The sequence below is a fragment of the Lagopus muta genome, chromosome 1 (assembly GCF_023343835.1).
Source record: "Lagopus muta isolate bLagMut1 chromosome 1, bLagMut1 primary, whole genome shotgun sequence".
NCBI lineage: Eukaryota > Metazoa > Chordata > Aves > Galliformes > Phasianidae > Lagopus > Lagopus muta.
In genome coordinates, this window is record NC_064433.1 from 175856754 (window position 1) to 175879152 (window position 22399).

At 36.3% G+C, this 22399-nt stretch overlaps 1 protein-coding gene across 11 annotated transcripts in view; it reads right to left on the reverse strand.

Annotated features, from left to right (window-relative positions):
- SGCG (sarcoglycan gamma) overlaps window positions 1-22399 on the reverse strand; it is a 118971-nt gene that overhangs the window by 49603 nt on the left and 46969 nt on the right. For 5 of the 11 annotated variants that reach the window (XM_048933713.1, XM_048933706.1, XM_048933708.1 and 2 more), the window contains 2 exons: window positions 19101-19159; window positions 10490-10687 (listed from right to left, as the gene is read on the reverse strand). In XM_048933713.1, the coding sequence (XP_048789670.1) occupies window positions 10490-10684 (195 nt within the window). In that variant the 5' untranslated portion in view covers window positions 10685-10687; window positions 19101-19159. Of the gene's footprint in view, window positions 1-10489; window positions 10688-11362; window positions 11533-19100; window positions 19160-22399 lie in introns of those variants that run through there. The other 6 variants (XM_048933711.1, XM_048933715.1, XM_048933714.1 and 3 more) reach the window with 3 other exon arrangements.

A 22399-nucleotide genomic window follows, 5' to 3' on the forward strand; every position in this document is an offset into this window, starting at 1 on the left:
ATTACACTCAAAACATCTTCAAAGACATGTAAAGGTATCATGGAAACCACTGGTTTTCTTTTTAATTTGAATCAGGGAAAAATAAAGTACAATTTAGCCAAAGGCTACTGTATGATTCTGAAGAATGATACATTCTGTTCTTCGTTTCCTACATACTCATCCTCTTAAAAAAACAAAAACAAACAAAAAAAAACACCAAAAAAACCCACCTGTAAATTATAGAGTTTCTATTGAGAATAAGAGAGAGAATCGATAGAATCCCAGAAGTATGGTTCATTATTAATACTCCTGAAATTGTCCCGCAGGCAGATAGATCTCTATAGTTAGGTAAATGGATTTCTAATTCTAACCGTACCAAATGGGAATACTTATGTGGAAAACTGATTGTTAGATAATATCCATTGCTCTTTTCTAATCTTTTGGTGCAAAAAGGTCCCAGTCTTGATGGAGGCCCCCCTGTGCCAAGCACTGCAGAAATGCAGTGCATGTATTAGCTGTGAAGACCAGTAAGACAGACAACACATAAAGAGGAACACGACATATGAACAACATAAATAAACACTGGGAGCTATCAATAATGTAAACAAACACAGAGAGCCACTATTTGAGAACAGTAATTACTTTCCTGTCTTACCAATTTCCACTGGAGCTGAGTAGGCTCAGGTCATTTTAGTGTTTGACTCAAAACTGACACTTCCCACACTGAAAAGCAGCAATTGAGAATCCGCATGTTTCTGATCTGATGGCAGGATTTTGTGCACGAAATCATTTGTATGCAGAGCACAGAAATTTAACAGTTTGTCCAATTTCTCCACCTCACAGCTATTTCAATAGGTTGGGCTTGACACTTTGGGTTGAGTGGAGAGTAGATTTGTGCTGCTACGTGCTTCAACGGCTTTATTCCAATGGAGGTTCTCTGGAAGTCCCTGATCCAATATTTTGTTTTCATCAGTGTCTTCTACCTCAATCATTCTGCATCATCTCTCGTTATTCTGAGAAATGTTACTGTAAATCTTCACCGATTCTGTGAATCTCTGTAACAGCGTTGTTGAGTATATGGCTATCTAAAGATACATAAGAAGACTTCAAGAAAGGTAACCTCTGTAATGAAGTCAGATGACAGAACTAGGAAAAAAAACCCCACATATAAAGTTTCATGGACTTATGTCACTCGTGAACTCCATGAATTCTAAGTGCCATCAGGCCTATTGTTCATCATTACTATTTCCTACAGCAGAATATCTCCAATTGCTCTTGGGAGCAAATATACATGTAAGAAAAAAGTAGTTGCATGTTAGAAGTTACTAATTGCATCATGACACAGCAAAGAAGATATGCCAGGCCAAGAGACCAGAACTTCTGCTATTCCTTTGGCAGAGGGTTTGTCAAAATGCCATTTAAATTTGTAGCTTAAAATTAGCAAAGCATCATCAGCATTTGAAATAAAGCTCTCATGATTTCACTTGCTTGTAAATTTGCACGTACACTAAAATCAGCGTTTTAAGAAATCTTAATCAGTATTATGAATTAATCCAATAACTGTAAACTTAGATTTATTTTCATTTGAGAAACTATTCTTCCATACATTTTACATACTAACGATCCAATTCGTAATATAATTTATATTAATCAAAACCACAGATCACACTATAGAGAAGTTCAAATTTCTTGGATAACTGATTTTCTGGAGTATGGAGTTCCCATATTTTTTTCAGCTATTATTTTTTCCATAAAACAATTAGATATTCACTATCTGATAAAGACAATGAGAATAACTGTGATCCAGTTGGAGCAAATTATATCTAACAATCGAAAAATGGAAAAATAGAACTCTTCAGGATGTTTCAGAGTGGAAACTACAGAATATTGGTGTCCTGATAAGTCTTCAGTAAAAAATAGGATTAGGATTGGTGAATAATTAAATATTTTTTATTTTACTTGACTATTAAAAATGTAGCATCTTCAAAATGGCAACTAATTCAGTGAAGCATACATTTTTAATGATGAAGTGCATAGGAAAGCTGTACAGGTTCATTAGCAGATGTCTTTTTAGTGAAGGAAAACTCTTGCTGTGAAAGACTGTTCTTTTTCATACACTTTTATTGCTGTCTAGTCTGGTTTTAAATGTTCCAAATGATTGGTCACCCACAATTTAATAGGACATGCTATTGTACAGTCTAGTAAGTCACGCTGTCAGAGAGTGTTATTTGATTTCCAATTGAAAAAAATCACCTTTCTTCATCACATTCTTAGTTTCATATTTTTCAAATTTCCTTAAGCAATCTTTCCCTTCTTTAGTGCCTGAATTTATAAAGTGGTTAAATAGTTGTTCAAATAATTATTTAATTACATAGTAAGTTAATGTCTTTCAAACTACGACTGCTACTACTCAAAACAGTCATAGACAGTGAGAGTGTGAAATCACAGTAGACACACCAGAGGAGAATTACTGCATCTTTCAATGTTTAAAATGTTATACAAATGTTATACAAATATATATATAAATATATATACAAATATATATAAAAGGTTGGTGGCCCTGCCTGTGGCAGAGCAGTTAGAACTTGATGATCTTTTGGGTCTCTTCTAAGCCAAACCATTCTATGATTTTATGATCCTGTGATCTAGACCTGTATCATTATCTACCAACTAATGCATATATAAAGCTAGTTAACTTGCTTGGTATAAAGTTACCTCTTCAATATTTCCTCATACAAATGAATGTAAATAAATTGACATTGCCTTATGGAAAACTTCACAAAGTAATTTAAAAGATCAAATTTAATACTTTGTCTACAGGGAATATTAATTGCACATGAGAACTAAAAAAGATTAGCAAAGTGGAAGACCACTCTCTAGTCAACAAATACAGAGATCTTCCCAATTCCCATTGTCTATATCAGTATGTCTACCTGAAGTGAAGATACAAGAGCAGGTTAAAATTTAGAATCATAGAATCATAGTCGTTTGAGTTGCAAGGAACCTTTAAAGATCATCTGGTTCAAATCCCCTGCAATAAACAGGGCAAGAGCCACGATCAGAATACATCTTGATGAACTGCATCTTGAGTGCTTGGCATCCATATACAGTTTGCTCCTGCCATAAGGTGATCACAGATTGATGTAAGGCTTAGTATTCAGTCTTGACTTTCTTCTCATTAGTGACCCAGACTCAGGTCATGTTTAACATGGATGGCAGAAGAACATTATATTGAGTGCAGATTCAGGTCACGTTTAACTCACAGTGAAAATAAAGCTCTGAAGACCTGTCTGCCTGATTTCATAACTGAATTAACGTGCGGTTTCTGAAAAAGATGTTCTGTTACATTAGAGATGGTGATCCTCTGCTCACGTGTATTTTTCATACTTGAGTTTGAGAGCAGTATGAGAACAATCTATAAATTCAACAGTGATCACTATTAAAGGTGAAGTTCTGAGGAACTGACTAACAATTCTATATGTTACAATAGGGTAAGGCAGCTGAAGATGATTATATTCAGGAGAAAATATGAAATCAGCCTCATGAGCGTTGTTTTACCTAAGGAATATAAAGATAATGGAAAGTAAAATGTGAAAAGATAAAACAAAAAACAAAAAAAACAAAAACACCCACCACAGAAATCACAGGTCTGCAGCAATGCAAGCAAAAGATTATAAAAGATTATAAAAAGATTATAGCTATTAAATCATATCAGTTACGTAACAAACTAAGAAGCCAAATAGTTCTTGTTAATACCTCCTGTTAAGCAGCTAATCTCTATAAAGCTACAAGTATTGCATACAATGTTATTCAGATTAGCTCAACACTGTCCAATTTTCCGAACTGTTTCCCAGTCAAGCAGCCTTCTGGAGTCAAATCAACACAGAACTGGTATGCTGGTCAGTTATTATTAATTATTATTAAAATGTAGATTTTCATATAATTTGAGAATCTAATTTCAAGTAATAGACCCTCAAAAGTCTTACTCATTTGTAGACGTCTTAGATGTCTTAAGACGTCTAGACATCTTAATATCCTTGCAATTAAATCTGGCCATCACTGAAAATGATCATCTTAGGAGTAGGGATAGGGAGTGGCAGTGATGACTGTTTACATAAGAACATGTGGTTGCAGAACTTAACTGGGATGTTACTCTTCCAGATTTTAATTCCTCTTTTCCCTGGGAAAATCTGTTCTCAAATCTTCTTCCAAAGATCTGTATCATCTAACCTAAATTTTTAGTACATTTAATCTCATGTTTTCTTTTTCTAGATCGTTCTTCTTCATATAAATTCATTAAATATTAACTAGAGCAGAAGCTACAACACAAATCTGTCCCCAAAGTGAGTAACATAATCATCTGATAGTTAAACTGTGCGTTATCTCTAGTCCAATAAAAATGCAATGATTTCCTATAAATTAAAAACTTTAATTAGAAAGACTGAAAGATGGCCAGTCCTACAGGCTATACCACGGTAAGGACTTGGAAAAGAGCTAGGAGAGTATAAAATATTCTTACATGTCATATATTCAGTATTTTTCTAGTTAAGCATTTTATGATTTGATAGTGTTTACAAGGATGAACTTTAATCTCATATGACAGCATCTAGTGATGCTTTAAAATTAGCATAATACAAGCTGAAAGTTGGTGAATCATTTTTTAAAACTACACAGTCATTTTTATCAATTAAAATAAACAGCGTGGAAGAGGAAACTAAAATACATTTTCCACTTATTTATTGTTCTTCAGAAGCATAAGAAATGTTAATGGCAACATCAGATAAGACACAAGACAAAACTTCTAAAAAAAAATAAATCACAGTTTGTCAATATCACTCAAAACAGGAGGGGCACTATTACATGTCTGCTGTAATTAGTGCTAAGTAAAGGTGGATAATCACTTTCCTTGGTCTCTCCCTCTGTCCCTGTTCACACAGCCTGGGACCTGTTGGCTTTGTTGCTATGGTGGTTACTGGCTCACGCTCAGCTTGTGGCCCACCAACCTCCAGGGCCTTCCTCATGGAGCTGCCTCAGGTTGGGACTCATTCTTTCCAAGATCAGAACTTTCTGTTTGTTTTTCCTGAAGGTTATAATGTCGGACCATTCCAGTAACCCCTCTAGGCTCCTCTGGACATCACCCCTAGTTCTGAAAGCACTGACTGGAATCTACAACTTGGTGTCATCTGCCAACTTGATGAGTATACATTCTTCTACCTCTTCTAAGTCATGATAAAGATGTTAAATAGGAACAGTCTCAGGATAGATCCTTGCAACATTCATTATAGGCCTCCATGTAGGTTTCCATGTAGAATACAATGGAGTAATAACTACTGCATAGGCCTTACTGTGCAGCCAATTTTTTTACCCATCTGGTTGCCCAGCCATCATGTGGACAACTAGGACACAAAAACATTGTGGGAGAATGCCAAAAGCCTTGCTGAAGTCAGGTAAAGGACATCCAGTGCCCTCTCCTCACCTATAAACCCAGACATTTTATCATAGATTGTAATGACATTGAATAGTCAGCATTAACCCTAAGTAAATCCATGTTGACTGTTCTCAGTTACCCACTTCTCCTTCATGGACCTTGAAATGTCTTCCAAGCACATGTGCTCCATTATTTTCCAAGGAACTGAAGTGGGACTGAGCAACTTGTAATTCCACAAACTGCCCCGTTGGCTTTTGTTTTTTGGCAGACAAGTGCAACACTTGCTTTTGCCCGATCAGCAAACATCTCCCCAGTTTCCCTAACACTTCAAACATGACAGAGAGTGATTTTGCAAGGGATCATACAGTTCTCTCTGAATCCAATTGGACCTTCTGGTCCCACTGAGTCGCATAGGCCAAGCTCTGAGAGCTAAAGGGGAAGTCCTGGAAGAACTTGGTGAAGACTGAGGTAAAGAAAGCAAGGAATACCTCAGCCTTGTCTGTGTCTGCGGTCACTAATTTACCTGTCTCATTTGGTAGTGGACACACAGTTTACCTATTCAGCCTTCTACTACTAAAGTAAGAAAACAAGCTCTTAATGTCCCTTTTAAGTCTCAACTAAAGCCAAGCTTTGTCTTTGCTGACACAGGAAGCCTGACACATTTCCTTGCCCAAACAACATTTCTAAATTTCCTCTTGGAAGCCTGTCCCTTCTGTCAGTTCTTCCATACTGCTTTTTGCATTGGAATACCATCACAGCTACACCCTGTAGATAAGCCAGGCAGCTTATCTTCTTGAGTGTCAGGATAGATTGTTCCTGCATACTGTCCTTAGCCACCAGTAAGTTTTCATGAGTAATTTTATCCTTCAAATCCTCTACCCTTGGGATTCCATATGTCAGGTCCAAAGATAAACCAGATCAGCACAACTGAAGTCCAGAATCTGTATTCTGCTATACTCCTTCCTCGTTCCCTTCAGGATCTTAAATTCCACCATTTAAAAAACACTCCTACTGATTACCACATCCCCATACATCTACCTTGTTCGTGAGCAGCAGACTACTGTGTGTCATCTTTAGTTGACTCAGCCAGTATTTATATTCAGAAGTTATCCTGGACACCATCTAGAAATCCTGACTGTTTTCATCTGGCCATGTTCGTCCCTGTGAGGGCTGTTAGTATTCCTCCTTTTCAGAACTATTATACACTTCAGAATTTCTCGCAGGGCTCCTAACACCTTAGTTCCTGCTGCAGTCCCAAATTCCTTTGGATTTTTCATCTCTAAGCTTTTTGGATAGCATTCCCCTTTAGCTCTCAGAAAGCCTCAAAACATAAAAAGTGGAATCTGAAATTTCTATTTCATGCACCATTTTGATCTAATATATACAGGGGGCAAAAAACTCCAAAATAACAACAAAGAAATCTCTCAATTTTTTTCAAGCGTTCTAAGTTTCATGCAGAATGATTTTCTATTTCACTTTATTCACCATACTATAGACATAATTATTCAGTCTTGAATTCTCTAAAACTACTGAATCAATACTTTTCTTCCCTTATTCCCCTGAATAACTTGAGGTCCTGTCCACCCAAACTCCATGAGAACAAATGAAAACGTGGATGAGTCATATCTGATACTTGCAAATATGGAGATGCTCATATACTATGTAAATGGCGCACTATGAGAAAAGGGTTACATTCTATCTTTAGGTAGTTCCTTTTCAGCATAGATTTCATCAAATGGAATGTAATTCAGTTCAGTCATGCTTACTTAACTCTGAAGGCCTCTCAGACAATGAAGCTCGGAAAAATCTCAGTCTTTCATCATTGTTCTGAATTTCTACAGGGAAATTAAGATCTATTAATCCTGCAACACATCTGCGTCTAATTCATGTTCACCCTTATCAGCTTAGCTTGTTTGGTAGTACTTACAGGAGAGCCAGTATGGCTTCACCAAGGGCAAATCCTGCTTGACCAATCTAATGTCCTTTTGTGATGGTGTAACTGCATCATTTGACAAGGGAAGAGTCACTGATGTAATCTATCTGGACATCAGTAAGGCCTTTGACATGGTACCCCACAACATCCTTCTCTCCGTATTGGAAATATATGGATTTGTTAGGTGGACTGTTCAGTGGACAAAGAACTGGCTACAGGATCGAGCCCAGAAAACGGTGGCCAATGTCTCAGTGTCAGGATGGAGATCAGTGATGAGTGGTTACCCCCAGGGGTCAGTGCTGGGACCAATACTCTTTAGTACCTTCATCAGTGACATTGACAGTGGGGTCGAGCGCACCCTCAACAAATTTGCTGATGGCACCAAGCTGTGGGGTGTGGTTCACACACCAGAGGTATGGAATGCCATCCAAAGAGACCTAGACAGGCTCAACAGTAGGCCCAAGCAATAAATCCAAGTGCAAGGTCTTGCTCCTCGGTCGAGGCAACATCCATTACCAATACAAGCTGGGGGATGAAAGGATTGAGTGCAGCCCTGCCAAAAAAATACCTGGGAGTACTGCTGGATGGGAAACTGGATACGGGCCAGCAACGTGCTCTCACAGCCCACAGCCTGTTGAAATTCTGTTCACAATTATTGTTTTTTATCAGTGAACACAGCACCTTGTTTCTCTAAATCTGAAGTATATTATAAAATATATATTTGTATATACTCACTATGCTTTTTTTTCTAAATATGTTTATCAACCTGAGAAAGAATATTGCCTTTTTTGTTCTCCCATTATTTTACAGAGAAGCAGTTGTTAAAATTTTACTAATAATTAATATTCTGATATTTTTAATGGAGATGATATCTCAGTGCATTTTTTAAAATTAGGACCGAGTAATTCTAAAGTATTTGCTAAAAATAAAATTCCTATTATTATAATAAAGCATAATAAATAGTATAGTCTCTACATAGTATACTTGGAATACATAATTAACAAATATACAAGTATCACCAGATCTAAGAGATGAATGTTTGCCAAATAACTGATGACTACATAGGAATAATATTTCACAGTTACATTCTACCTCTTCACAATAATGGAAATGTTTAAATGGATAAGGAGGGTATTTATTAATCAACTGATTTCCTAATGGTAAATAGTTTACAAGGGTGGAACTCAAGAACCACAAAAATCATATTCTGACAATATACTGTTACCTCTCTTTTTCAAACAGTTAACCAAAACTTGGAGCCTTAACATTTATTTCCCACCAGAAAAAGCATTTGATCATTGCATTGTTAACTTCTGTGGTTGTCACCCTCGATTTTTATAAACAGTATTTCCTTAGACATAGCGGAAAGGACTACGATAATTCCATCACACTTCTAGGCTTTAAGCACGTTATTATCCAAATTCTCTTTTTTAGATGCTAACAGCACTTCTTTGGATGCTATTTCTGGTATCTTATAAGTTATTTCTCACATCAACAGATAAATCCTATTAAAATAACTTCCAAGTTCTTAATGACAACATACATACTTTTCTCAAGGGTTGTGGCATCTATATGCACTTTGCACAGTCTTGTTCTAGAGCTAAGTTTGATATTTCCATAGAATTATTGCACATAAAGGAGGGCAGTGCTGTTAAGTCACTATTTCACAAGTTGTATGCCAGGATTACAGATTCTTAAATGGAGAATTAGGAAAAACTTTGTAGCCATGGCATGCATAGTCCATCCATCAGATGAATGTAAACCTGCCCTACTTGAGCTGTTATTAACTGCTCTTGTTTCCATGGCATAAGAACATCCAAAAGTTTGACACATTTGGTGCCTTCTTCACAGGTACCTAGTAGGAAATAGTGGTTCCTGTAAGCGGGGCTTCTGATGCTGTTCTGTTAGTCCTGACTACGCTAGAGAATACCCAGTTTCAGATAAAGAATCCAAAGCAACAGAAAATAAATTTAAAATCTGATTAAAAATATAAATCTCAGCCACGTAGAAAACTATTTTAACAATTATTCATGCACTTTGTGATTCACGATGTGCAGGCACTAAGTGCTCATCTTCCATATGAACTGCCTAACAGAAAAATTATATGTGACCTAAGATGTTCCACACTGTAATCTGTATGGCAGTAACAGAGCTGAAAAGAATTTATGTGGGGGAAGACACTAGAGGGGAACTCAAGCAGCAGTAATGGGTCCATAAGTAGCACTTAAAATTAACCTACTTTCTTTATAGCAAGAGAATGTAGAGTATAGAAATGCTTCTAAGAAGATAAAATGCCCTTCATCTAGAGACAGAGGCGTAATAATGATAGATAATGGAAATTTTCTTCACAACACTCTTTCTTCAACAGCAGGGGCAGAGCTGGAAGGATTCACTATTATTGTTTTTCTTGTATCAGATCTATTCATATCATCTGTGCATCATAACTGCATGTTAGGGACAAATCAGCTCAGCTTCAATATTCACTGATGCATTTTATTGCATTCTGACTGAAGCTACATCTTGCAGACTTTCGAAAGTTACTCTTCAATCGACTACACACAAAATTACATTTTAAATATTAAAACATATATGACAGAGGAAAAATATTAGTTATTCCTGAATAACACATCTGCTTAGCCTGAGGCATGAAGTAGTATTAATTACCTCTGAGCTTTATTTAATTGGTCAAATAAATTGCCAAATGTTGGATGCTGATAAATACGAGAAGGAAATTAAGAAATAACCAGCAACTATAAGCAATCTTTTAGCACTAGTGAATTCCAGCATATGAGAGAAAATTTATAGCTCATGTATTTATAAAATATAAACTAAACAGAGACTGTGAGACAATAGTAAAATATGTTCTTTTTCATAGTGCTAGAACCTGCTTCAATATAAGTTACCAACAACCTCAATAATTTAAGTGGTTATTACTAATACAGACATTACAGATATGTATACTCAAAGACAGAATGTAAGTATGCATTCATATGTATATATCAGCCAAATACAAATTACACTTGGGAAGGAAGAAAGAAGAACCACGTATTGCACACAGAGAAGCCAATGTGCATGTGAAATAAGGGGAGTGATGAGGCAGGAGAAAAAGGAGAATATGAAAATAATGGAAAATTAATAAGGACACTTACTGGAGAAAACCACATCACTTTAAGAATCCAAATTGTCAAAGAAAAATTCACAACTAGGATGATTAGCAGGAGTAGAACAAACAGGTAGAGGCAACGCTTTCTCCAACCATAAATTCCAATTTTGTAGACATATTCATTCTTTGGCCTCTCTAGGCTAGTGCCTGGTGTTGTTGTAGTGTATTGTTCACGTACCATCTGCTATGTAAAGAAAAAAAGAAGAGACTGCTTAGTTATTAGAGTTAAATAAAATATGTGTGTAAAAAACAAGGAAAATATAAATATTTAATTGTACTATAAACTCTTACGATTTTAGCTGGAAAATATTTTCATCATATCTCATTAAATTACAGTCATAACTTTTTGGTATAGTCAATGTAATGCTTCAATACATGAACTGTGTCAATTATTATTTTCAGGAGGCTCAAGTTTATTTTATCCTATATAGTATATTAAAAATTCCCTCCAATTTTTCGTAATAGTCTGATTCTTCCTGCACAAAAGTTTTAATAGGGACACATCTACAGCACATAGAACAAAATTACTACAGTGTAAAAATACTTCTAGACTTGATAGAGGTGCCTTGCCAAGTGCAGCTTCAAGAATTCTACATATTCTTTCCTCTATTCAGTGAAAAATAAAGCATTGCTTCTGTTGCAAAACTTAGCTGTATAACAGTGGAATGACAGAATTCATAATCTGTATGTAAAGAAACAAAATGGTTCTTTATAATAGAAAGGAAACTATTATTTCTTAATTTTTCATATATTCATACAGATATACCATCAGTAAAAATGTTACTTACAGTACTTATACAATTTCCACTTTGTATTACAAGTCTAAAAGAAGCATTTTCTGAATTTAAATAAATCTTACCAAATTGTACTTATTTAAAACATAGAGATATTCAATAATTTCCACTTCTCCAGCACAGAGTTCACCAAGAATTCAAACCATTCCTTAAAACTTGCACTTCAGACACAAGAAAAAAAAATCTCAGCAGCTGAAGCTGCTTATCAAGAACAGTAATGGGTAACATCTGTCTCATTTCCACTGCTATAAAATGAAGAAAAAAAAAAAAAAAAAAACAGAAAAACTCACAACGAACAACCACGCATATCAAAAAGAAAATAGGTATTTTAAGTACTTCCTATGAGCTAGGTATATCCACAAGTATTATACGTCCAAAAGTAGCCAAGTAATGTTCCCAGATGAGAGTGCCTTCAAAAGATAGGTTCTACACGAGGTCTCTCTAGCCAGAACTTCCCCCTGGGAATTAGATCATTTTGCTCTGCACAGAGTTTTCAGAATGTGATTAAATTACATCCTGTTCTGCTGCTGAATTTCTCTAAGTCATGGAAAGGGCTCCTTCAGGTCTCCTGTAGAATCATCCTGTGTCTGTGACAAGCATGTGGCTCTTAATACTGACCCCCATCCTTGGAAACACATCTTTTTTTTTTTGTTTGTTTGTTTGTTTCTGTAGCTTCCTATCAAGCTACAAACCAGAGAAAATAAGTTGACAAGTAAACAGAAGCCTACGCTCTGTTTGTACAAATGCAGCATTCATCTTATTTCTGCATTTACATTCAAAAATATTTCAAAAGTTATAATTTGCTGTTTATTCATAACAAAAATGAGATTTGATCATCAGCAGTTCATAATGTAACTATGCTAAAGCAATGGTCTCCTTAATTTGTTGCTGTTATCAGTCCCAGTTGCTCACGATACTGTGGAGGCGAATGTTTTCTTGTGTGCAAAATGCTGAAGATGGCATAATGACTTATTAGTGGAGAATAACAGATTCTGAAATAATTTATACTAACATTACTGCACAACAATGCAGATTTACAAGATGGCATTCATACCCACTGTGTGAACTACATTTGCTTAAAACTACCAGATTATATATATATACATTTTTTTGCTGTTGTCCAGCTAACCACTATATAACATATCAAGTCACTAACACAGAAGTAGTTTCCAATTATAAGTCTAATTTACAATTCTCTGTCAACCGAGACAAACTGGGACAATTACGCATATGATAGACTTCACAAAATACTTAGAAAAGCTTTTTTCCCCCGTGTTCAAATAAATCTCTCTTGAAAATTGTAACTTACACCATAGGATGCACTAACTGCTAACTTCTGACAAAAACAGATGTACTCAGAGAAATAACTTGTACAGTTTTTTCTCAGATACAGTATCATGCAACTGTTCAATATCCTAACACTGGGGATCCTCTGAGTTTCTTATTGTTTCCTTTAGTCCACACATGGTAAATGTCAGTATAACAAGAAACAAGACAGAAGAAAGCTACAGAAATTGTGTAGTAACAGAAATTTCCTTCACAAGACAGACTGCTTGTTGTTTTAAGAAGGAAAAAAAAATAATCACCTTCCAAGAATACTTAAAGGGTTATTTCAATAGGGCTGTAGGAAAAGCAATCTTCAGAAACTGCACCATCTTATGAAGTTAGCTGAGCTTTCAAAAAGTCTTTAGGTGGAGCACTTAAGCTTTTCCTTGTGTGCCTGTTTCCTACATCCTCAGGATAAATTTCTCAGTAGAAACAAAATCTGATAAAGAATAAATTAATTCTCAGATCTTCATGTTCTTATGTCAGTCTCACCACAGTGGTCTCTGAGGTTGGGATTCATTTCACCATGAAATACCAACAATTTAGACTTCACTATCGGAGCCAGACAACTCGGATTCTTTTTATGGTCAATGAGATAAATCCACTCCTGCTAGGAATTATGTATCTGAATTATTTTAGATGTATATGTTAGACATGCAATGAACTGCACCTGAAATGTGATTATCTTTTCTGCATAAAAAGAGGAATAAAGAGTGCCTGGGATGACTTGCACCTCCTCACACCTACACACTTTAGACATAAGCATTTGGTCAAATTAATTACAGGAATGATTTCCAGAAGCATTTAACAGGAAAATGGGATTTTCTTGATTCCTGTTTTCCTCAATTCTGTTTTTACCCTGTCCTAAAATGTATATTGTGTGAGTGGAGGGTTTTATGCATAATCTATTACGTACTGGTGTTTAATGAGGCAAGGTTAAAATCCATTATGCATTTCACCAAAAAACTATGAGTTTTGTGATTGCTTTCAGCCCTTCAGAAATTCCACAGGGGACATCTCCCAGTGCAGTTTTGGTCCCTGCACAAATTATTTTTTCTTGACAAAAAATGGTTCAATTGTTCCCGATCATTAATACTGCTGGAAATTGCTTTAGTCCTAACGAAAGGACAGTGCTGGCCTAGGCAACAGCCTGCTCTGAAATACATACAACTTTTCTAATTAATATAATGTTTCATGATTTCTAAGAAAATTAGTGGCCTAGTAACAAGCAATTAAAGGTGAAATGCTATAAGAATTTATACTGTTGGATGTCCTCTTCTGGAGGAATCAACAACTCTGAGTTTTGTAATGGATGGTATTACTGACTTTCAAGAGACAAAATTATGTAGAATAACCTTAGGTTTGTTTGTAGAAATCAAAGAGAAATTCCTTTATGGCCTAGAGCTGTTTTAGAAGCTGGACTGAAAGGAAACAGCCCTACATGGGGAGATCTCTTGGGTGTCTGGGGAACTCTGATACTTGAAAACGCTGCACGTAGCACACAAAATTCATACCTGTTGGAGCACATGTTTAAGCTGCTGATGAAATAGCTGTGAATTCTTTACACTTTGATACTAAGACTGCTTTCTGGAAATGTGTAGCCATGAAAGAACATCACCATGGACCTATTCCATTTTTTTATGAAGCTAAGATTTGGAGACTAGTCTCTGTGATTTCCATGACAGGGGCCCAGGAATCCAGGATTTTTTTAATATTAGTATCTAAATACTGAAAGACTGTCCATCACTAATGTTACTGTTGCCTTTAGGTCAGTTTGGGCCTTAAGTTCAAAAGCTATTCTGCTAGCTCAGGGATATTTAATGAAGATAGTGTTTCGAATTTGCAGGCTTACCAGAAGCCTGCTTGGGAGAGCAATCATGAGTTAATCATGTTATTTTCAGGAATTAGTTATGTATATGATTACTGAAGACAAAATACTATTTTAATTGAAATAAGTGTTTTTGATTATTTTTTTTTTTTTAATTGAATTGGAAAAAAGTAAAAATACGTTTTCAGTAGTTTTGGTCACAAAAATCTGTTTTCTTCATGAACATTAAGTGCTTAGAGGGAGGGCATTCTGCTCCTTTACTCTGCTTTCCTGAGATTCCACTTGGAGTACTGTGCTGAGTTCTGGTGCTCTCAGCACAAGAACACGGAGCTGGTGGAGCGGGTCCAGAGGAGTGATGATCAGAGGGCTTACAGGGCAGGCTGAGAGATTTAGGGCTCTTCAGCATGAAGAAAAGGCTCCAGGATCTTACAGTGGCCTTCCAGTACCTGAAGAGGGCCTACAGGAAAGCTGGGGAGGGATTTTTTATAAAGGCATATCAGCATACAGTGATATACTATAAAGGCATGTCACTATACAGGACAAGGGGAAATGGGTTTAAACTGGAAGAGGGTAAATTTAGACTAGATATTAAGAAGAAATTCTTCACTGTGAGGGGTGGTGAGACACTAGAACAGGCTGACCAATGAGGCTGTGGATGCCCCCACTCTGGAGGCATTGCAGGCCAGGCTGGATGGGGATGTGAGCAACCTGGTGTGGAGGGAGGTGTCCCTGCCCATAGCAGGGGGTTGGAACCAGATGACCTCTAACATTCCTTCTGACCCAAACCATTTTATGATTAGATAATTATGATTATTCTGTATTAATAAAGTACTTTGTCTTTCTGTTATATAGCAATCAATAATAACCAATTGGAAAGCAAAATTTTAAATATAAAACTTCCTTATTTCACTAATACAATAAACAACTATAATTCTATTGACAATTATACAATTACTATCATTTTATATCTTTGGACTGTTGTAACTATACTGGGACTTTCAGCAGAGAGGAAAAGCTTAGCATTCAAAATTCCTTTTCAAGTCAAAGTTAAGAAGAACTGCTGAAGTCTTGTGAACAAATTTGCACCACTGATGCTCATAAATACATTTTTTTTGAAAAAAATCAGACCACATCAGTCATTGGAACTTCTCTTTTTACATAAAGGATATTTATTTACATGCAAGAAGATTATGTGTGTGAGGCTGAAAGAGGGGATAGAGTGCAAAACTATAATAGTTAGTAGAAAGACCATCTGCATCATTTTAACCTTCCCTAAATTCTTTTGTCATTATAAATAAACTGTAAAGTGAAATAAAATTACATGTCAACTCAGGCAAGTGAGAACTATTTTACAGTTTGCATACAGTATCTTCATGGAACATTATCTTCATTAAAGCTTTTATATAACAGAGGGATTTGGCCTCTTCTCCCAGGCAACGAGCAGGACAAGGGGCAATGGCTGCAAGTTGTATCAGAGGAGGTTTAGGTTGGATATAAGGAAGAACTATTTCTCTCAGAGAGTGGTCAGGCACTGGAATGGCTGCCCAGGGAGGTGGTGGAGTCGCCGTCCCTGGCAGTGTTCAAGAGGCGCCTGGATGACATGCTGTGTGATATGCTTTAGTGCTTGTGGTGGCAGTGGTGATGAGGAGATGGTTGGACTAGACGATCTTATAGGTTGTTTCCAACCTTGTGATTCTATGATTCTATATTGGTCTGGATGTGTATTATTATATAGTATGAACACCACAAGTACATTAAGACTGACTTCACAATTTGTTGGCATTCAGGCATGCAATAAAAGGCACACTACACACACACTATCTGGGCACTGAAGAGTTCAATGATGAAGAAAAGAAATAGCTTAGCAGTGCTGTGGCATTTTTCTGCCAGAGGAAAAACCGGTTGTTGACAGAAAAAGTAGGAGTGATCAGGAAGCTTTGGAACCCATAGGGAAATGCTTCCTATTCAAATTCAAACAGACAGGGAAGTTCAAACTCTTATGACCAGATGAAAAGTTTCTAATTCCTTTCAAACTTCTCTAACATCATATATTTAATCTTACCTGGCTTTGATTTGCTATGATTATATATATGTATTATTATATGGGATATTAGTTTCAATTGTAAACTAATGTCATCAACTTAAAAGTGCTGGATCCCTGCTGCATAATCTGTGGAAGCAGGCAGAGAAATTCACGTAGCCTAGATGATTGTTTGCATACCTTGCAGTGAAAATGTATGTAATAATCTTGAGATGATTATAACTAATATGTTTATACTGATGTAACAGATGAAAAATAGTCACTGACAGCATGGAATGATGGGCTATATTAAAAATTATTATTTGTTGAATATCTGTGTGCTTTTGAATCTCACTTACAGTAAAAATATTTTTCAAATGTTTTCCATTTTTCCATTTGATTTATTTTTCCTCCCTTAATATAGTTTCCAAACATTAAGTAAATCAGAAAAAATCATTGTCATGATACTTCATTCAGTTCTAAAGTACTAAAATACTGTTTGGACTCCTTTACTGTGTTTTTACTTTTGACCTGATGGAGTTTTTATCTTTGTTTTTCCCATGTGATAGAACTAGTGTGTTATTACTTCTAATAACTTCTCTTGCACTTACATATTCTGGTTTACCTTCTTGGTTCATCCAAACAACTTTTTAGTATCTATTTACCATGAGAATTCAACACAGTATTTTGAAATAGTCACCGTGCAAAATCTTGTTTCCTTTTGATAGAGTGTTTCCTCTTTATGTAACGTCCCTTTTTATAGTTAAGAACAATGGTTAAGATTCTTTGGCTACAGTTGCATCATCAAAGATATCTGCTCTAACATCAATATTGCTATTGTTTCAATACACCCCTTGATAACAATATGAAAGAAACTCTGTGCACTGATCAGAATTAAGTCAGGAAATGACTCTGCTTCTTGAGATGCTGCTCCTGAAAGCAGTCATTGATGGGATTGTAAACTGTAGTCTTATTATTGGATGTACTTACGACATTTACGCCATGAACGTAAAAGAAAAAAATACGGTTTTTCTGATATTGTTTCTGATCTACTACAGCAAACTCAGGTAAAGTCATTGGCAGTGTAGTCTTTATTACTTAGTCTCCATTAATTTATTATTTAATTATAATTAAATATCATTAATAACCACATTGCTATATCAAAATAATACAACATGAATATTATATTCATATTATTAATGATACAATTATTATTCTGTTCCTCTTGCATAATTCAGTAATTGAGGAATCAGTCTAATTGATACAATTGCTTCATCAGTCTGTGTTATAGTAAACTTCTGTGAATACACTACCACTTGCTTGTTTTTCCCATATGCTTTTATCTTAGTGTCACCCCGACATTTTTTTTGTTACGCTTTTAATATGACTATTAAACTTCATTTAGTTTCTTATCTTCCTTAAAGCAAAGCATTTTATTTATTCTGTCTTATTTTAAAGCTACAGAAAGATGTATAGTTTTCCTTTATTTCCATTCTTCCACATATTTTCATACTGCCAGCTTATGCTTTACTCCATAGATGGAGATATGTGGTTTTTATGACTTCTTCGTAGCACACCAAAATCTGCTCCCCTGCATTTTTCACCTTTCTCTCAGTCTTGTTTAAAAAGCTTTAACCTTTTTGAAGTATCAGACACCTGGTTTCATTTCTGTTAAAATGAATATGCCATTTCTGTTACTCATACACTCTGTTCTGCCTTAATCATGTTCTTTCTGCATGGCCTTGCACAGAGGAGTAAAAATATTTAAAAGATTGTTACCATGGAAGCCCTGGTCTTCAATTATCCATTTCTTAGTCTGAACTTTGCTCACAGAACCTATTAGCTAGCTTTCTAGACTCAGTAAATTCAGTCTTTCCCTCAATTTCAAGGTCATGGACTTGCACATTCTCCTGGGCCTAGCCGACTCAATCAGCAGTTTTCCACAATACACTACTGCCTTCCTTTACGTATCAGACAAATACATAAATAAGGTTTCTTAAACATTGACAGAAGGTACAAATTATCATATAGGTCCTCAACTTGCCTACCAGTTACTTGCTGAACAGTAGGTGGAACTACTTTTGATGAAGCTTCCCCAGTCTTGCACACAGCACTGGAACTACTGGTGTTACATATACATTCACAATCAAGAAATGCTTTACCTTATTACATCCTTGTAAAAATTTTTGGATATATGACTCCAACATATCTTCAATCTAACTGCAGTAGTGGTAAGAAAGTGTTTGGAAAGTGGTAAGAAAGTATTTGGTAAGAAAGGAAAAACAAAATGATTAACTAGCTATTAAGGTGCTAGTTTAAAATGTGGTTCTGTTGCATAGGAATATTTTACTACTACGTACTTAACCAAGGTTTTATGCTTAATGAGATGTTCTGCCTCTAGCATATACATACTACACTTCCTGGGTGAGCAGGAAGTTTCATTCTACTTAAATGTTGCTAATATACATGGATGAGAAAATGGTGATTTCCAGTTTAATATAACAATTTTTTTTTAACATGATAAAATTCCTACAGCTTTCCCAACAGACACACTTGAGCACTTTAATAGTGAAGTCTCTTGTCTATCCCAAGATGCAGCTTAGTTTAACATATTTGATGACATGCTTACCAGAGTTTTTGTAGGGAGGCGACTTGTTTCTGTGAATGCTGACTCTATTACCAACCTGTCTACGATGTTAAGAGATTAGAAAAATGAAGAGGTTAGCTAAGACAGCATATGCAGAACTTCCATCACACCACCCTCTTTCTTTGTCCAGTTGTAATAGGGAACTACTTAAAATTTCTTCTACTCTCTTGCAAATTGATCTGGAAGATTAAGGATTAAGTCACTCCAGTTCTCAGTAACTGATAAGCATGCAGAAAAATTGCAGAGGAGACTTTGGTCTCAGTAATAGGTGTTAAGCCTTGTGGGGCTTCTTAGTGTAACCTTCCCTTCCTCTTAAATGAAGGAGAGGGAAATAAGAGATCTACACTTGCTTGCCTAAGATGCTTGCACTCTGGCACTGTCCCACCTGTGCATATTCCATAAAAATACACTCTTTTACAACTTGTTGTCCACTCCATGATTTATTTTAGTAGTATTTGTAAATGACTGTTTACATGGGTTGATAGTGATAGGACAAGAGGGAATGGTCTTAAATTGAGATGGAAGGTTTAGGCTAGATATTAGGAGGAAGTTTTTCACCCAGAGGGTGGTGAGGCACTGGAACAGGTTGCCCAAGGAGGTTGTAGATGCCCCATCCCTGGAGGCATTCAAGGCCAGGCTGGATGTGGCTCTGAGCAGCCTGGTCTGGTGGTTGGTGACATAGCAGGGGGGTTGAAATTAGATGATCATTGTGGTCCTTTTCAACTCAGGCCATTCTATGATTCTATTTTAGGGAAATACTGTTCATCGGTCATCTACCTGAAAAAACATCAAGATAGATAAATTGAGCAAATTTTAGAAAAGTGAAATTAAGAACACTTGTCTTAATGTACCAGTATGTGAGAAACTGATGAGAATTACAGCTGTCCTTTGAGAGAATGGGAGAGAAATTGAGGATCATAATCAAGCCCAAATCCTAAAAAGCTACTCAGCTCAGGATACAACAGTAATTCATCCCCATGTACTCAGCACTGGTGAGGCCGCACCTCGAGTACTGTGTTCAGTTTTGGGCCCCTCAATACAAGAAAGACATTGAGGCCCTGGAGCGTGTCCAGAGAAGGGCAACGAAACTGGTGAGGGGTCTGGAGCACAAGTCTTATGAGGAGCGGCTGAAGGAGCTGGGATTGTTCAGTCTGGAGAAGAGGAGGCTCAGGGGAGACCTCATTGCACTCTACAACTTCCTGAAGTGAGGTTGTGGTGCAAAAGGGTCTGGCCTCTTCTCCCAGGCAAATAGTAGGACCCGAGGAAATGGCAAGAAGTTATACCAGAGGAGGTTTAGATTGGATATTAGGAGAAACTTTTTCTCTCAGAGGGTGGTCAGGCACTGGAATGGCCTGCCCAGGGAGGTGGTGGAGTCGCCATCCCTGGCAGTATTCAAGAGGCGCCTGGATGAGGAGCTACGAGAGATGGTTTAGTAGCTTGTGGTACTAATAGGAATGGGAGGGTGGTTGGACTGGATGATCGTGCAGGTCGTTTCCAACCTTGTGATTCTGTGATTCTGTGATTCAACTGGAAATGAATTCCAGTGAACTCACAAACTTGAAATTGCTTTCAGATCTTCCAGTCACATACAGCTGCATACGTTGGGTTCAGAAGTCATCCAAAGGCTGTTAGTGGCGAGCACATAAACACTGTCAATTCCAATATCATAACATTCAACCTTTACCTCCTGACTTGGTGCACTGCCATTCCTTCCCACATCCCTATCCTATATCTGTTATTGAAAATGATGAACAAGTCAAAAGAGAAGGAAAGAAAAGTTACTATTTAAGAATTCTGCTGGAGGACAAGGAAGTACAGTGAGAGGAGTATGCTGCACAGCTTATAGTATAAGAGGAAAAGGCAACTCCCGCTATTGCTGGGAAGCCTGAATCACTGTAGGCATATTCCCTTCATAGTGGAGATGCACCTCAGGAATATCAGCCTGAAAATAAAACATAGCATTTCACTCACATTTACTATTTTAGATGATGGTACTTGTAGGGTTCTGCACCTCAGTGCCTGAAAAATACAAGAGTGAATCAAAGGGGAACGATTATCCATTCCCTTTTCATTCCTTTTTCTCATCAATGAAGGAAAATAATAAACAGAAAAACTAAGAATTAAATATGGATGCAGAAAACATTACTATTAAGAAAACTTCCTTGGTAGCAGTAATAATTCTATCTTCAGTAATTAAAACATCAGTTGTACTCTTGAATAATAAATAATGCATTATAGGCTCTTAAAAATCCTTCAATAATAAAATCTCCTTCTTAATCAATAAACAAGATATTCTGTGATAACTTACAAAATAAACACAATGAAAAAGAAAACAACTAAATGAATTGAAAGAGCAAATAGCACCACAGTTAAATCCAACCCTGATGCTAAGAGAAACAGACAAGTCTTTAAATGATAAATTTAAGCTCTGCAGCACCTATCTCAAAACAGGCAGATGAAAGGAAAAAGGCAAGGAATACAGAGAGCTAACATGTCCTTAAGAAAAACAGCACACACAGGCAGCCACTGAGGCTGGCAGAATCTTTCTTCTCCCTCCTCTTAGAAGTTAATAAAAATCCTGTCTTTATGGAAAATAAGAATGGTGCGCATTTAGTCTTCTGTATAAATGGCTTTCTCACTAAAAAGGACAAAACAAAATTAAAAGCCCAAGGATGACTTGAGGATATCATACATTTTCCATCTATAAATAACAAAATGATAGTCCTTACAGGATTATAAATTACACTGAGAACTGAACACTGCATGCTCTCTTATTCTGATCATTTGATCTTTCCAGGTATCACAGAGCTTTTCTTTGGGCCCTCTGGGGTGTTATTCTTTGTAAGTAATACAGCTTTACAGTGTGTTCAGGGTATTAGCTGACACACCAAGAAGAGAAACAGACAGGAGATGGCTGCAAAATTACCAAACTTTTACTATAATCTCACTGAGGTCGTCTTTGTTCACTAGGATTTTAGTTATTTTAGTCAGCAACAGTTAAATTATTCTCTTATTCAGAAGATACATGCACACTACACAATGCAGAGAAGTCCTTTCTGTTCAGCCTTATTATGGTAACTCGTTGGAAAAGACTGACATTGAATTCTTAGGTTAGTTTGCAAGTAACTTAGTGGACAACATTCTGAATAATATAATGAATTCTAGAATTTTCTGTAACTTTAGATATGTAAAATCAAACAACTGCTTTAATTATCAGAAAGAAGTGTAATATTTGCAATCTACAGTATCTAATTTATGTTCTTATCACATCTGACACATCC